General features: G+C 43.1%; 1 protein-coding gene across 1 annotated transcript; it reads right to left on the bottom strand.

The window, feature by feature from the left end:
* Positions 1 to 4,295: 4,295 nt before the first annotated feature.
* Positions 4,296 to 6,672, bottom strand: LOC111693563. The gene is made up of 2 exons (XM_023458396.1): positions 4,448 to 6,672; positions 4,296 to 4,370 (listed from the first exon to the last, which is right to left on the bottom strand). The coding sequence occupies exon 1, from the start codon at positions 5,213 to 5,215 to the stop codon at positions 4,463 to 4,465; it is 753 nt and encodes a 250-aa protein (XP_023314164.1). The 5' UTR covers positions 5,216 to 6,672; the 3' UTR covers positions 4,296 to 4,370; positions 4,448 to 4,462.
* Positions 6,673 to 16,867: the final 10,195 nt, after the last annotated feature.

Below are 16,867 nucleotides of genomic sequence, written 5' to 3'. Positions count from 1 at the left end.
AAAGAGGGAGACAGACGCTGAACACCATGTACCTTACGGCTCGCGCTTCGGCCAGAATTCGATCTCTATTGCGGAGGAGGCGAAGGAGACGGAGGAGGAAAACGAACGACGATCCTCATGGCATTACGTCAGGATAAATACACCCGCGGCTCGTCGACATCATTCCGGGCTCCGCTCGCTCTTTCTCTCGGCTTAATTTTCACATGATCGTGGCGCGCTGGCAGTGGCGGCGCGAGAGAGAAGGAGAGAAAGAACGAAAGAGAGCGCACCCGATGTATCGTATTACCCAATCACGCTTTATGCGCGTACGAATATTATATCCTGCTGCAGCTCGTGCATGCGTGTGTGTGTGTGTGTGTGCAAGTGCAGTGTACGCGATGATGATCGGGGCCCAGTTTTCGGCCGTACGAATTCATACGCGTTTCGTAAGAGTCGCGTGTGTCGTTGACGTTTCTCGCGCTCGGACACTGTATACATACGACTGGAGACTCGATCGCGAATACGTATAACGTTTCTCGATCTCTTTTTGCGGTAGATACGCTAATTTTGTTTCCACCTGTTTTTTTCTCTTTCTTTTTTATCTCTGCGGCGACTCGATCTTACAAGCGCGAATCGTATCACATTGTATATGAATTTTGACGGATCGTTCCTTTGGACGTTTCGCGCGATATCGTTTCGTGAGTACAGTATATGGATCGGTGTATGGATCGAGCTCGAGAGAGATGCACCGCTTCAGAGTGCGTTTTATGAAGAGACTGGCCACGAGTATCAGGGATTCTTTTCTTGTCCAACGGCAGCTCTCGTCGGATACGTGTATCGCAAAAAATGACTATACACGGAACGAGGCTGTAAATATATCGCTTTGGCTCTTAACCACACTCGCGGTACAGCGCACACGGATACACGTCGAATTTTGGCGCGCGCAGCGTCCCACGCATCTCCTCCTTCTTTTGCTCATTCGCCGTCGTCGTCGTCGTCGTCGTCGTCGTTGTCGAGCGCGACAAAAACATTCCCACGTATATATAAGCGCGATTATTGTAGTGAATGTGTATGTTGCATCGAGATCGGCACGCGGTGCGCTCCAAAGCGCGCGACAAGCGCATAAAGCTGCTTTAATACACGCGCACTCGTGTACGAAGCCACAGAAGAATAAAGAAGCCAACCCGTCAACCCCCCGAGATTGTGTGTAGTGAGAGATGAGAGAGAGGACGAGAGGAGAAGGAGTTAGAGGAGGCATTACGCTTAATTGCTTTAACGAGCTGCCGAAAGTTAATGGCAGGAGCGGCCACGTGAAACGCGCGGGGGCCCAGCAGCAGTAACAGCTTGGGTTAATTTTTCGGTAGCCGGAAATCTCGGGATGCTACCTATAAACTGGATGCGTTCTTTCCTTGACTGGGACCCAAGAGAGAGAGAGAGAGAGAGAGAGAGAGAGAGAGAGAGAGAGAGAGAGAATGTGCGCTTGGGTCCACACTCCACACTAGCCGAGACAAACCGCTTGTTAAATCACGAGAGAGACACAGAGAAGTGCTTTTTATTAAAGGCGCAAAAGGTGCCGAAAATTCCGGGCAGAGCCGCGTCCTGCGCTTATAATACACTGCTGGCTCTCACCATCTATATAACTTCGAGTTCGTGTGCAAAGAGAAAGACCCGCAGCGGGTCGAGAGGTGATCGATTAATTAATCGATATCGTATTGGCCCATTATTTTATCGGTCTCGGAGATTCGCGTGGGCCTTTCGATAATGTTCATTATCACTCAGTTGTTCACACTCGAACACACGTGGTATTATTCATTTCTTGCTTGTACTTCTGTTTTCTAGTTATTTACCTACTATGACCACTAGATGGCGTATGCCTTCGCGTAAACGACACAGTCAAACTTATATGTTAAGTTATTGTAACTAGTCATATGGAACGATAACGGTTTAGCCAATAGAAGGCTAGAAGTTGAAACATTTATAACTTATTTTCAAACCTGTAACGAAAGTCCTTATGAGAGCACGCTATAGTTAGGCACGTTATATACAAAAAATCGTAACTCTACAGCGTTTAATTACCCAGCCGTCTATAGATTAAACGCGAAAAATTTACTCGTGCCTGAAAATAAAACTGCGTTCGCGAGCTTTATTCGCCGCGTTCTTTTCGACCGCAAATTTTCGACCTTTTGTCGTCGACTGCACGTCAATTGACGTATCTCCGAGTCGAATAGCTTACATACTTTTGATCAATTAAAAAATGACGTATCGTTAACGAGACCCGAGCGAAACGATTCATGAATAAAATATCGATTAAAAATATATAAATCGTTTTTATAATATACATATCCTAAGCTTGCAAGCGCATGTGTCTGAACGCGCACTCGATGATCCGGTTCTGAGTCATGTACGTACGTATACGCGCGTCTATCGATATATATAATTAAAATACAGAGTCCTGACAATTGATACTCATTTATTTATGTATAGAGTTAATGAACAGTATCTTCATTTATTCCTCGACCTCATCAGTGTCAATCAAACTGCTGTTGCTGCTGCTGCTGCTGCTGTTGGAAGAGCTGTACGCGATCATCGTCAGCTACAGAGTGCACGATGCATACAATATATAAATGATATAAGTACGCGTGCTTGGAATTCAAAGTTTGTTATATAAATTTTTTCGCCCTTTTCCAAGCGCAGCCCTTCGTGCGTACCGCGCGTATACGCGATGATAATTACTTAATTAGAAATATAAACGCTCGCGATTTTTTGTTTGTTATTAGCTGCGCGTCTGCAGCGAAAGAGTATATAATTTTTCGATACCTCGAGAGACGCGAGACTGCATCATATGCATGCTGTACGATGAACCGAAAAGTCTCGTCTCCGTCGACGTCGAGCAAATGTAATAATAATAGTTCGCGCCAGCAGAAGCACGTGCGGTACACGCGTGTATCCTTTTATATACACACACACACATTATAATATGCACTAGTCAGAGCGACGGAGACTAGTTGTTCTTTTACATTCGCAAAAGAGTACGAGTCAGCGGCAGTCCAAAGAAGTTGCATACATAGATAAGCAAAAAGACAGAGAGAGAGAGAGAGAGAGAGAGAGGCGCACACGAGAGGAAAAGCACAGGAAGCGAGAGGTAAACAGTGGCAAGCAGCCTGGGCACATGCAAAAGTGCACGAGGATGTGCGTGACGTTGCAAAACGCGCAGTGCACGATCATGGACTCGTACTGTCAGACACACATACGTATTTCTCTCTCTCTCTCTTTCTCTCGATGGTACATAATGTGTCCAGTAAAAGTGCAAAAATGACGATTTTAAAGCTGCTGCGTACAAGATCGTTGCTACCTGCGCAGCTCGTATACGTTGTTTTTTTCCCCTACGCCAAACGAGCTTAGTAGCTCGCGCACGAGCTCGTTTTTAGTCGCTTCAAAAGCTAATCGAATAATCAAAATTCATAGCCGGGTGGCACGTACACAGCTTACGCGCAGGATGTGTGTTGCCGGCAATATTGAAAGTTAATTTGTAGTTTTAAGAGCGCCGGGTAATAATTAATTGCTCGGGAGCTCGTGTGCGAGCGGCTAATTCGCTTATACTTGTAACTTTTTGCACGGCGGCGGCGGCTCATGTTGGATTAGTCTGTCTCGCGCTCGTGTGTATACAGAAGAAAATCAGCTGTAAAGGTAAAACTACAATTTGTTTGCGTAAAAAAGCACCAGTCTATACAGTAGTAGTACGGTGGTATGTTCTTCGTGTACACTCGGACGGGCGTTGCGTGCTATATAGCTGCGCGTTCGAAACGTATATTAAAGCCATCATCGAGAAGCTCCATTATAACTACCTGCAGCTTGTAATATATATTTGAGAAGTTTTGTAACAAAAAAAAAACCAAGTATTTACTACACGCTTGACGGCTGCTTTAATCGGATTTTTATTTTCCCGGAACTGGTATTTTCCTAATTTTACGTTGCTAAGTTTAGCTGTGTATGGATCTAACAGTATATAGTCGAGTTTGATTTGCGAAAAGTGGATGATTCGATGGCATGGCGGTTGTACCATGGTCAATATCACGCGTGGCATGTGCTTTATTTATTCTTTGAGAAATAATACCTAAATACACTCGAGTGTATTCACTCGAGCTCTGCGACGGAATCGTGATTTTTTGCAACTTACTCGTATGCACTGATAATCTGGGCTCTGTATTTTTTAAATAATGAATTAAATCCCATCTATTTATTTATATACTCAAGTAGAAAATTAATTTTATCAATATTATTTTATATGTTATACAAATTTACATTGTTACACAATGTTAATCTGACACACTATCAAAATACTTCAAGATTCAAAATAAAGATATTGATTTATAATTTCTCAACATTGTTTTCTGGAATAAAAAATAATAAAAAGTTTAGGAACATTTATAAAAACTATAATTTTGAAGGTACAAAAAATGAAAAATACCTTTAGTAATTCATATCAATTGCACATTTTGGCTCTGTTTTCTTCCGCCAGGATTTCACCCGCCTTACATATTTCAAACAAATCCTCGTTCTTCAACTCGTCGATGATTTTCTCGCAGCAGAGAATCGGTAGTTTGTGGCGCGTCAACTCCTGGAAAGGATCCTGTGCCAACCTTCGCACGTATCCTCTCGACATTTTTTCGCACAGGTGCGTCAAGCAGATATCGAGATATTTTTTAGGGATTTCATCCAAGTTGTTCGATCGCTCGATCTCGAAGTAGTTCGTGTACGTGAGCAGTTTTTCCTCCTCTTTGGGTCGCAACTGAATCAGATCGTGGAGCGACAGACTAGATGTGACGATTATCTCTTTCGCTCTGCTCGCGAACTCGTCGTCATCGCGCCAACATTTTTCCAGATCCGACGACTTTTCGAACAATCCGTACTCTTTGAATGAGTCAAGGATCGTCAGGGCGTTGTCTCGGTTCAAATCGTATCCTCTTTTCTCGAGGCGTTCGACGACGCTCAGAGCGCCAGATGCCGATCTCAATTTATCCCAACCACGAGCATTTTTTTCAAAATTCTCGCAAATATTTTCAATGGGAAAAACGAAGCGAGATAAATCGGCACCACGATCCAAGAGTACGTCGACCACATTTGGCTTGAGGCTCTCCACGGCATTTTGTAACGGTGTAAAACCAGACTCGTTTTGGGCGTCCACTTGTATCGTCGCCTGAAAGTCATCGCATATATCCAAGAACTTCTCCATCATGTCATCGTCTATTTTACGTAATGCAATATAGTACAGAGGTGTCAATCCTTTTGCGTCGACTAAATTCGGATCCCGCCTTTTCTCAGTAGAGCTTCGACCACACGCTGGGGTCCGTTTTTCAGAGCCCAGTGCAACGGTGTTTGACCAACCTCGTCTTGGGAATTGACTTGGACAGTCTACTGCATATCATCACAGACCTCAAAGAACTTTTCCAACATACCATCATTTATTTCACGCAAGTCAATGAAATGCAGAGTCGATCCTCCTTTTGGGGTGGCTAAATTCGGATCCCTCCTCTTCTCAGCAGTAATTCCATCACTTTTATGCTGGTTCCGAACGCGACCACAGTGTGAAGTGGTGTTGCATCCATATTGTTGAAGTTGTTGACGTGCACCTTTTGCTGGACGCTATATCGCTCAACTCAAAGAATTTCTCCGCCACGTCATCAAGATCACGTTCTAATATAAATTAATCCAATCGATAGGTGTCAATCTGTCATTGCTGGCTAAATTTGGATCCGCACCTCTTCTCAATAGCAATTCAGCAACATTTATTTTCTTGGTGAGCAGTGCCGACAGCAGTGGTGTCGAACCATACTGTGTCTGAGCATTGACATGTATCGGCTGATATTTGTCGTTGCTGAGCTCGAATAACATTTTCATTAAATCATAATAGACATCGTCGCCGTCGACTCCCGAGCGAATAACGTGCAGAGGAGTGTATCCATCCTTGTTAGCCAAATTCGGATCGCCCCTATTCTCAGCAGCAACTCGGCCACTTCCTTCTCGCCCAATTTCATAGCCAAGTGTAGCGGCGAGTCACCCGTTTGTCGCACGACGAAATTGGGATCCGGCCCGAATTCGAGGAATTTCTCGACGATGTTCACGTAGCCAGACATGTAGGCCACGTGTAAATGTGTCAAACCAAAATCGTCGATGTAATTTACGTCGAATCTGTCGTAAACTTTGAAAAGCTCGCGAATCTTGGATGGCGCGAACCTCGACTTTCTACTAGCCACGAGATGTAGTGGTGTGTTGCGACGCAAAATTGGTTTGCCGTCTTTATCGAGGGAGGGCTTGTGTTTGTATCCTGACCTTATTATAAAATTGACGAACTCGATGAAATTATTGTCCACGGCCCTCGTGAGCGACCACTCAATTTCTTCCTGTCCAAAAATTTCTCGGAGATCTGGAATTCGGCCCTTCCAGTTGCTAATGGAGCTGCGAATTCGACAGAAAAATTCATTTCGCTCAGCATCGATCTCTCAATCGACCTGTTTTCGTATGCTCTTCAATCTTTCTATATTTTCTTGACCCGTCTCGGAGTCAAAACTTTCGTGAGACATCTTTTTACTCACTCGCGCAGAAATACAGTATAAAGCTTAAAATGAATGAAATAAATTCTCTTTATAATCAATAAAATTCAATCAATTGATTCCGTCGTTACGATCTTTCTCGGCTGACTCTTGATACAAATTGAAGAAAATGTCAAATGGCCAATCGAGTTCGGTGTTTATGTGATGAAGAGAAAAGTATAAACACGGCTGTTACAAAACGGCTAAATGAAAATACGTGTTTTGAAATTTGTGGGAAACTTATTGTGGTTCTTAAAAATTGAACATTTTCATGAAAAATTATTAAAATTCATTGCAGATGGTAGAATACTAGATGATCTATTTTACCCAGTTTTAGCCCAGTATACTTTGACCAGGATTAAAAAAAAAAAAAAAAGATATGACATAAACATGAAGGGTGAACGCGTGAAAATTCTAAATTAAGATCATTTTATCCCCATTCGAGTAAAAATGGAAAATTGGTGCACGAAGTAGATCCGAAAAGTTAGAGCGCACAGTGATTAATAGCGATTCCGATGTTTTGGGTACGCTTTCCTAAACTCAAGTGCCCTTAGAACAGCGTGACTAAAAGTATTATGGCAGTACAAAAGTTATATTGTTCATACATTATAGACACAATCTTGGTAGCATCTCTCTCTTCTTTCTCTTTTATAAATTTTTGCCCACGTCTTCCCACCCACTTGTATACGTGCGTTGCATACGTACATACGCTTGCTACGTACTGCACTTGCGGTTACGTTCTTGTAATGCTGCCTGCTCTGCAGCAGCAGCAGGTGAGGACAGAGAGACGAAGAAAAACTACATTTTGTACCGAACGTTTGAGACGTGTGTGTGTATATAATACGCACCGACTGCAAGACGCTCGAGTTCGCGTGCTGCGACACTAGCTTGCGTGCACGAGGGCGGCTCATGCGACACACAATATCGAAGAAAGCTGCACACACGAGCGCGCGTGGTGCAAACTTCTTCTTCTTCTCTCTCACTTTCGTGCGCTGATCGCAGTTTTTTGTGGTACTTTTTTGCGTTTTTTTTTACGTACTTCCCCCGCTCCCCCCTTTTTTTGTGACTCATTTTGCGTCGATCTTGGAGGCATAAACAATCGTGAAAGAACGATTGAAAAGTAGCATGTAGGATATTCTGATTATCTTCAGTCGTGTTCAGAGAACAAGAAAGAGCTATACGCTGAAGAAAAACTGAAAATGAGCGGCACCATTAAGAAACCTTCGAAAAAAAGGCCCGTAAATACGTGTGTCAGTACCTCGTAAAAGCTCGGCGTAACATCGCATGCGCACACGTATTACACATATAAAATAAACCACAAATCCATCAAGTCGAATATAATACATACGTAAATATGAGCCCGAGCGCAGGTGCAGCTCTCTCGAACGTCGCACACGTACTATGCGCAGCTACTGCATATAGTAGCTGTGGACTTACATTATATAGTCTCTCTCTCTCTCTCACGAGTCGTGCAATAATAATTTCAGCTCGGGCTCGATGTCGCAAATTTATAGCGTGCGGGTGTGTGAGTGCATGCATATGTACGTATAGGTACGTACGATATGCATAAAGGTCCGAAAAACCGGTTCGTGGGGCCGGTGCGCGCGCTCGCGATCGTCATCGTCCTGCAGTACATCGCGCCGCACGTATAATATGCACATGCGCGTACGCAGAGCCGGGTCATCAAGGACTCGGAGCCTCAGTACGTGTCGAGTACGCAATTTTTCTTTTCCGCCTTCTTCCTCTTCTTCTTCTTCTTTTTTTCGTACTCCGAAGTAAAAATTTTACGCGCTCGAGCGAGAAGGGGTATATATGTATCGACGAATTTTTTTCACCCGCAACAAGACTTTTCTAATGCGGCCGGCTGCGCGAGTACGGCATGCGTCGACGATGGTTGTTTGCTTCCTCGCCTTAATGGGGGAAAATCCCCGCGTCGTAGCTCGATCTTGCATATTAATAATCCGTCTTGATCGATGAATCGGAGCCGAACATAAAACTTACTGCACTAAAAAGTAACGGATCGCCGTTTCGTACACATGCATACGCAGCACAGGCGCATGCCGGAAAATGAAATGTCAAAATTCAGCGAGGCTGAAGTTAATGAGTAAATTATACTGCGCCTCCTCGCTTGTACGCATAAGCGATATAATAATAATTGTTGTTTCGCCGCGAAGCCGCTTTTTTACTTTCTCAACTTTTTTTTGTTCCGATATGTATGCATTAACATTATATTAATATATAACGATAGCGGCGGGTTTCGTATACAGAGAGCCCCCGACGAGCGATGACGTACGTCTCTCACGTTTAACGAGATAATGATTAAAAGTCGAGGAATATATATATTTTGGTGTTGTACCATAACGTATTGCTGTTACGTATGTGCACGTACATACGAGCGCAAAATATTACATGGTTCGCTTCTTTTTTTCTTCTCTGTTTACAGCTAAATATTCAATTTGTTAGAGAAGCGCGAAATGCGACGGAGAGATAATATTGCTGAACGTTTGAGCGAGAATCACCCGCAAGCATTACTGTGGTGAATACACAATATACGTTTGCGATCATCGGATCTCTGCAATGTACAATAATTTTTTAAATATATCAGATCTTTTTCAACGTGAATAGTTGAGTTATTTATGCATATTTTAGAATGGTTAATTTCATTGTAATGAAATATATCATTTATAGAAATCATAAGCAGATCAATACGTAATTTATTCAATAATAAACAGTGACTAGGTGTTGCTCAATCAACATTAGTTTCAATCATCACATGAAGATTTGTAAATATTATTAAATTTAACTTAGTTAGTTTGATGTGTAACTCTGCTGCGGAAAGATTAACCGCTGACAATATTGTAAGTGAGGAACATGAAAATTCCAGCGGTATATTTGACTGTGCTTCCAGGTAATTTTTTATTTATGAGAATGCAACCATAAAAATTATCGATAGATACTACTTCATAAGATTGATGAATTTAGCGGGCTTCAATACAATTTGAATTTACCTCATGTGCGCTAACGTTAATGAAAAAAACCATTCAAGGGCTGAAAAGTTGACTCGATCCAATTAAAGCATAATCCAAAAGTTGAATTGACAAAATCTGGACACGCATCTCATTAAGAGCCTTTTATATGGCAAAACTCACAACATACGCAATGAGCTTAGGCGTTACAATGAATATATATCACGCAGTATGGCATACGCCACGTATAATAATATATACGTACACCGGAGACGGCGGCGGCGCAAGTATACTATAAACAACATGAATGAGATATCGTAACCGCCCGCGGTCACCCGTAAGAAAGTGTTGCTCGCTTATATTATACGCGAGCTCTTATATACACATACGCAAAGCACGTGTACGATCGCGACCTCCTCTCGTAGCCGTTAGAATCGCGCATTGCGCTACTGAATTGCAACGGTAGCTGCTGCTCGTCGTATACATAATATATAAATACACCAGCGATAGACGTTTCCCCGTTGTATCATACTAGCTTTTACCCGGGCACCCCATTTTTTGTTATTATTTACCGCTGTAGTTTTTCGAAAATATTGTTCTTAAAAGAGGCTGAAAAAGGTTCGAGCTTGTGAGTCGTTTATTCGCGACGCTTCTCACTCTCGCTCGCGCACACGCGTATAATATAATATTCATAATAAAAATACGTCTTATACATTAGCGAAGGCTTTGCGAGTAAAAATCTTGGGACTTTTAGCACCATCGGCCCGCGGATGCATTAATACCGCGACGTTTCATATACATACATATATATAATGTCTCCCGCGGTGGCGCGTGTAACCGAGCGAGAAATTAATTTGTGCCGAGGTACTCCTCACCCGCGTACATATTATATTTATAATACGTACCTGCTAGTATGCTGTATTGCGCGTATATAGTAGCGTCGAGGAGTGCGTGCCTCGAACGAGTAATTATTAATTAGTCGACGGGGGCACATTTGCTGCGCAGCGCCGTATCCTCGCGGCTGCGGCAGCAACAGCTCTCGCGAGGCTCCAATTAGGAGGACGAGGAGACGCATCAGCTCCTCTAAGATCCTCGAGTCTCCGATGACTCGATGATATTTTGCCGCGCTATATACGCAGAGCTGAATCAACTCGATGTCGATCGAGTATTAAAAACGTGATTCGAATGTCGATACGCGTAATATACACACACGCACGGGCAGCAGCAGCAGCGCGCGTAAAAAGATGAAATGAGCTGGGCTCGCGAGGGAGCTGCTTCTCCTGGTATATAGTTTATAGCGCATGACTCGTGTACGCATTATCATATTTGAGAAAGGATCCGCATGTGGCGCACGTGTCGACTGTGGCGTAGGCGCAAAGAATGCGGTGCGCTCGCATTTTTGTATCGGCTGCGCTTCGTTCGACTCTCTTCTCTTTTCTCTTCATCCTCTCGCAGAAAACATTAGTCGACAGAGGGATAGAGGAGGACCTCAGACGCAATTTTTTCCGCGTGTACATACGTGCGATATGTGTCGCGCCGCCGCACGATGATATTCAGATCACATGGGCTTAGGGGCAGAAAACCTGACCCGTTCGTTTGTCATAATTCAATGGTCGTACGAGTACGCGTAGAAAAAAGACGATCGACGACGCACGTCAATCAACGATCGGCGTTTTACGTGCTTATACGCATATCATGTGCGCGTGAACTTGGAATATACGTCTCTCTTTGCGATTCGAGCGATATTTGGAATGCGCAGGACGGCCATGTGAAACGATCGATTATGTTCAAATTTAGATAGATCCAAACGAAAATTCAATCATATTCTAAATTTATTAAATTCGTGCTTTACTTATATACAATTATTTGTACTCTGCCACTTGCAGATTTACAGATGAAGGTACTCGCCATCTTGCGGTAAAATTTGGCATTAATATTTCGATTCAGTTTTTATTTCATACACATATAATGTGAAGTTTATGAAAAAAATCAATACTTGTACATTCATTTTATTTTTCTTTACTTTAATTTAAATGTCTGACTTTTCACATTATATCTATATTAAATTTGAGGCTTTTTCAAGACTGTAGACAAAACTAATAAGCGATGTTCAACTTGTTCTCTATGCCAATTCAAATCGATTTACTGTACAGTCACTCTCGAGGGCGAGGTATTGTCCACTTGCACACAGGTCTGTGAACTTCCGACTTTGAAGTCGACAAACAGACAAAAAACAAGACTGCCTCGAGTCGCCGGACATATTACATAAGTTGCGCGCGGGAAAGCTCGAAAAAATTATACGCACCCGCAAAGCCTCGTGTACGAGCCGCAGAATATCTCACGATTTTCGAGTCGTACGCGCGACTCTCGACTTAACGAAGTTTTTTGAACTACGAGTCTATGTTGATTTATTTATCGGCTATGCCACCTTCGAACTTTGGTATAGGAACCTATTGTATTTTAAGGTATAAGTAAGGTGTGTAAGGCCGTTGAACCGTTCGAGTTGGTTATCTCCTTTTCGAAAATATTATAAAACAACAGCTCGCGCGATGATAAGTCAATTAAAACACACCGCTCTAAATTAATAACGAATCAATCAATTTCATTATATTTACCTTTTCTTTTTTTCTCTCGAACGCGAAAATGATATGCCATCGGCTAATCGACGTTGACGTTTTATTAACACGCGTGGGCTAGTAGCAGTAGCAGCAGCCGTAAAAGAGCTAATGTGTCCCGATCGCGGATGTGTTGGTGGGCAAAATACAAAGAGAACATAATCTAGCGAGCTACTTGTGGAACTAGAATATTTGCATACTCGCGCGTACAACCGACAATTATGCCGTCGACGCATGTCCACGCGAATCTGTGTTGGATTTTTTTTTCCTTCATTACGCACTTTTCGCATAAGATCGACTGTTATATTATTGGCGTATATAATACGAGCCTGCGTTATCCTATTTGTGTCAATTTGCGATATCTTTATAAACACGTACACATACCCAACTGGCGTGGGATCGTTGGCAATTTATTCATATAAATTTACGGCTATTTAAAAAGATTGATGCTAATATAAACTTTTTATTTTATAGTGATCAAACGAAATTCCCATGTGCATACACGATGGAAAAAAAATATTTTCTATACTTGTATGGTTTCTTATGTATCTTCTATAATACTGAAACTTTGCTTTTTCTCTTTTGGTTTTGAAAAAGTCGACTATACGCCGTCTAGTGAGAACGTATAAACTACTGCTTTAGTATAGGTTACCTTACTTTTCGCACAACCAAAGTTTTTCCAAAGTACTCGAAATTAATAGGATATTGGATATGCTTTTACATAAAGTAGGCTTCGAGAGGGTTCAATTCGACGTACAAATGGAAATGGCTCTTTTACTTTTAGAAGATTTTACTCTGAGCATTTCCGGGTGTTTGGTCCGAGTTTGCATTCTTTTTATATGATCTTACCGATTTTTGACGGTCAAGCTCGTGGGCCAACTTTCGTTTTACAATATTTACAGAAGCGATAAATATTTATATCACTCGTTTACCGCTGGCCTCGAATAAAAAGGGAACACTGCAAGGTTTGGCCTATTATAAAGGTAAATAGCAATAAAATTCGCATACGCGCGCGCTCTCGAGATTCGACATATAATAACGATCGTAAAAGGAAAAGAAGAGTAAAAAAAAAAGAAAGAAAGAAGAGCGAGTGCGAGCGGCGTATGCTGAACGCGTGCGCCCGTCGCGACTCCCTCGCGCTCGAGGGGAGCTCTTACTGCTACACTCGCTCCGAGTGCATACAGGTATTATACGCGGCGGTGGCGTCGGCGGTTGCGGGCATTAAGTTTTACGGTGGCTGGGCCTCTGCGCTCATTCAAAAAAGGGGGTTTATATCGTCGAGTGGCCCCGAAAAATTCGCGGTCTTTATTGCCATCGTCGTGTGGCCTGGACGAGAGAGAAAGAGAGATAGATAGAGAGAGAGAGGATAATTTTAAGGAAATTCATCGGTTGAAGATTGCGATATATACTCTCTCTTTCGATGCTGTTCGATGATGATGATGATGAGGACGACGAGAAGGACGATGATGATGGTAATGGCGATGGTAATCTGATATTCCATCGAGGAGCTTCTTCAGAAGTATTATCAGAGCAGTAAAATTTCGCTTATACCCTTCGATCATCATCACTGTGTTTTCACTTCCTTTACAAATTGCAGTTGTTATATTATATATATCCGCGGCTGCTCTCTCGCGTATACACATAATACGCACATACGTGAGCGCGCTATGCTCTGCTGCCGTTGCAGCTTCGTCTGCGGCTATATACACGAGAAAGATTAATTTTAGGCGTTATATAAATCGAGCCGTGTGTACGCCGTACTCAATTCACTCTCGTTGCTCAAGGAGAGGATAATTTTGGGTTCAGCCACGCGGTGCAGAGCTTCGAGGGCACAGCTCGATCAATCGACGAATCGCACGCACTACTTGTTCGTATTATATGCAAATCGTTGTTCAAAAAATGAATGATAGCAAAATTTATAAGAAAAAAATTGAGACAAATGACGAAGGTTCGTTCACCTCGCCTAAAAATCGTGACGCAACATTAGCTGAAAAAGGTCCATTTCCATTTCAAAAATCCAATGGGAGCAGCAACGAGATCAATAGCCGAATCTTTTCGCCCCATAACATAAACGCTCGATTATCGTGCGCGCACGCGGGCATCGAGAGGAGATCTCGCTCTACTTCATAATCTCTCTCTCTCACTCGCATACGTTATACATTGTGCCTAATTTAATAACAGTTCACTCAAGCAGTCTATGTTTACCATATTGTATGCACCTTATCATCAAAGTCGCGAATGCAGCGGTAGCAGCAGCTCGCACGATCCAGTGTACGAATCTCCCACTCTCCGAGCTGTTGCTGTTTTTCGTGCGCCGCACACACGATCTTACACATCGTGCGTTGCACCGACCTTGCAATTTCCCCGAAACTCAGCGAAACTCCCTCAAAAAGTAGCAGCTTATATTTAACCCCGCGCGATCATGCGCGTCGCTCATTTATAAAAAAAAAGAAAGAAAAAAAGAGAAAAGAGAGAATATAAAAACCGCGGCAGCAACCACCCAAAACGTCAATCGCACGCGCTCGCGAGCTCGGTAGCCCCCAAGGCTACTAGAAGATTGCCCTCGAGAGAGAGAGAAAGAGAGAGAGCGACCAAAACAGGTAAAAGCAGCGAGAAGACGAAGGAGACGAGGAAGAAGAAGAGCGAGACAGGTGAGGTATATATAGAGACTCCTCGCGAGAGATGTGTATAAGGCCCTGCACTTAGCCGCACGCGATAGCAGCAGCAGCTTTTATGCATCGAATGAAGGCGCAGCGCAGCAGAGCTTCGGGCACACGCTTCGTCGTCGACGGCGGCGGCGGCGGTGGTTGCAGGAGCACCAGCAGAAAGGAGCGGGTGTCTGCGCGTGCGTACCAAGGATTTGTAATACACCGAAAATTGTTGCCCCGAATGCAGCATGTATATACAGATAGCTGCTGCGGCCGGAGTGTATTCGCATCCCGAGAGTCTGAATGAAAGAGAAAAAGCAGAGAGAGAGAGAGCCCGAGTTGCGCTGCCGCTGCAGAGGGTGGCAATTTGCGGCCAACGAGAGAAACGAACAAAATGTAATGCATATAACGACTTACGGGGGTCTTCTTGGAAATTCGTACTCTCCGCTCGGTATTATGTATTATGCTGCTGCTGCTGCTGTTGTTGTTGTGCGCACTGCAGCAGCCGATGCTGCGTTGCTGCCGTTTTTTTTAAAAGCGTGCGCGTGGGCCTTCGGGCTGCGGATGGTACCACGCGCGTTTTTTTCTTCTGTTCCTCGACTTTTTTTTTGCTTTTGTTTTGCTCCTCCGGGCGATGAGAAAAGAAAGCCGAGGAGATGGTGTAACGCGGTCGAAGTAAAATGTCGCGTGATTGCGCGCGAAGGAGTGTAATCGCGCTGCACGTAAGCCTTTGCGAATGAATGCAAGACCATTGATGACGACATTAGTCCGACACCCTTACACGTCGTATCGAAACCTTGCTTTGACTTATACAATTATTTCAACTTTACCACTTGCAGATTTACTGATAAAGGTACCCGCCATCTAGCGGTGACAGGTGGATTTAATTACGGTTGTACTTCTATATACTTTTTGTATCATGTGCGCGAAAAAGGATCGGCATCAACTTTCAAAAATTCAGTAACAAGCTTTGATTATTTTTATTTTGCCGCTTGCAGATTTATAGAAGAAGGTATTCTATTTAGTAGGGTAGGCTGGCTTTAATTATGATTTAGTTCAAAAAAATTTTTTTTGTGCAATTGTCACAAAAACTAAGTCAGTACATCGATGCATTGATATTCAATTCATTATTATCATTATTTGTTCATTTTGGCTTTACAAATTGCACTATCCATACATGTACTATGCAGTCTATGAGGAATCAAACGGTACTGATACATCAATTAATGTCATAGATTTTACATTAAAGATCTGCTCCAAGTGCAAGGTTTTTTTCAACACCGTACATAGGCGTTTTCCAATTCAAAAATAAAATTCGAATGTAAAATTTTAAATTATTTTTCGATCGAGCATTTTCGACAGCTCAGGGTAACTTTTATAGATCCAACTCGATGCGTCGACACGGATGCGATCACTGCTTCAAATTCAACTTTTTTCCCCCTCTGTCTACCCCGCGATAGGTTATCGCGTTAATTGAATTACAGCTCTCGAGCGGCTGTACCGCGTCAAATCGGCGTAGAATCAGCAACACCACGACCGCAACAGCCTCTGTAAACAAATTTTCAACGGTATTAAAATAACTCGTATGTAAAAAGGCGCGCGTGCCTTTACGCAGCGATAGACGAGCTGCCGCTGTTCTAACGTGTAATTCTGCGCAGCTCTCGTGTTGATGAAGCTGCGATCTCGGACGCATTGCCTCCGTTCGCACTTTTATCACGCGCGCAGGGATTAAATGCGTATCCGTTGCTGCGCCATATACGCATTTCGTCGAAAAAGTTCGTGATAAATCGTAGATATGCGCACGGTGCGCAATTTCGCGCGCACCCATACGTAGCGGCGATATATTAATCTCTATCGTATACTTCGGAGCCAACAGCATCGGCAGCAGCACACAAGCGCTTATAAAGCTCGAAAAATCGCTGCAACTCGAGCGCGCGTACATCGATTAATACACCTTTAAACGCCGATCGTTCGCCGTTGTTGTTGTTGTTGTTGTTATTGCTCTTGCTGTTGTTGCTGCTGCTCTTTATTTATTTTGTTTTTTTTTTTTTTACCTCGAGCTCGCCCCT

The sequence above is a fragment of the Trichogramma pretiosum genome, unplaced genomic scaffold (genome assembly GCF_000599845.2).
Source record: "Trichogramma pretiosum strain Unisexual culture from Peru unplaced genomic scaffold, Tpre_2.0 scaffold13, whole genome shotgun sequence".
NCBI classification, from domain to species: domain Eukaryota; kingdom Metazoa; phylum Arthropoda; class Insecta; order Hymenoptera; family Trichogrammatidae; genus Trichogramma; species Trichogramma pretiosum.
Note: the sequence above shows the minus strand (reverse complement) of the source record. Positions and strands in the feature narration are given on the sequence as shown.

Bases quoted from the DNA above. Each gene is read 5' to 3' on its own strand.
- LOC111693563 (XM_023458396.1), bottom strand. From the start codon at position 5,215: ATGATGGAGAAGTTCTTGGATATATGCGATGACTTTCAGGCGACGATA.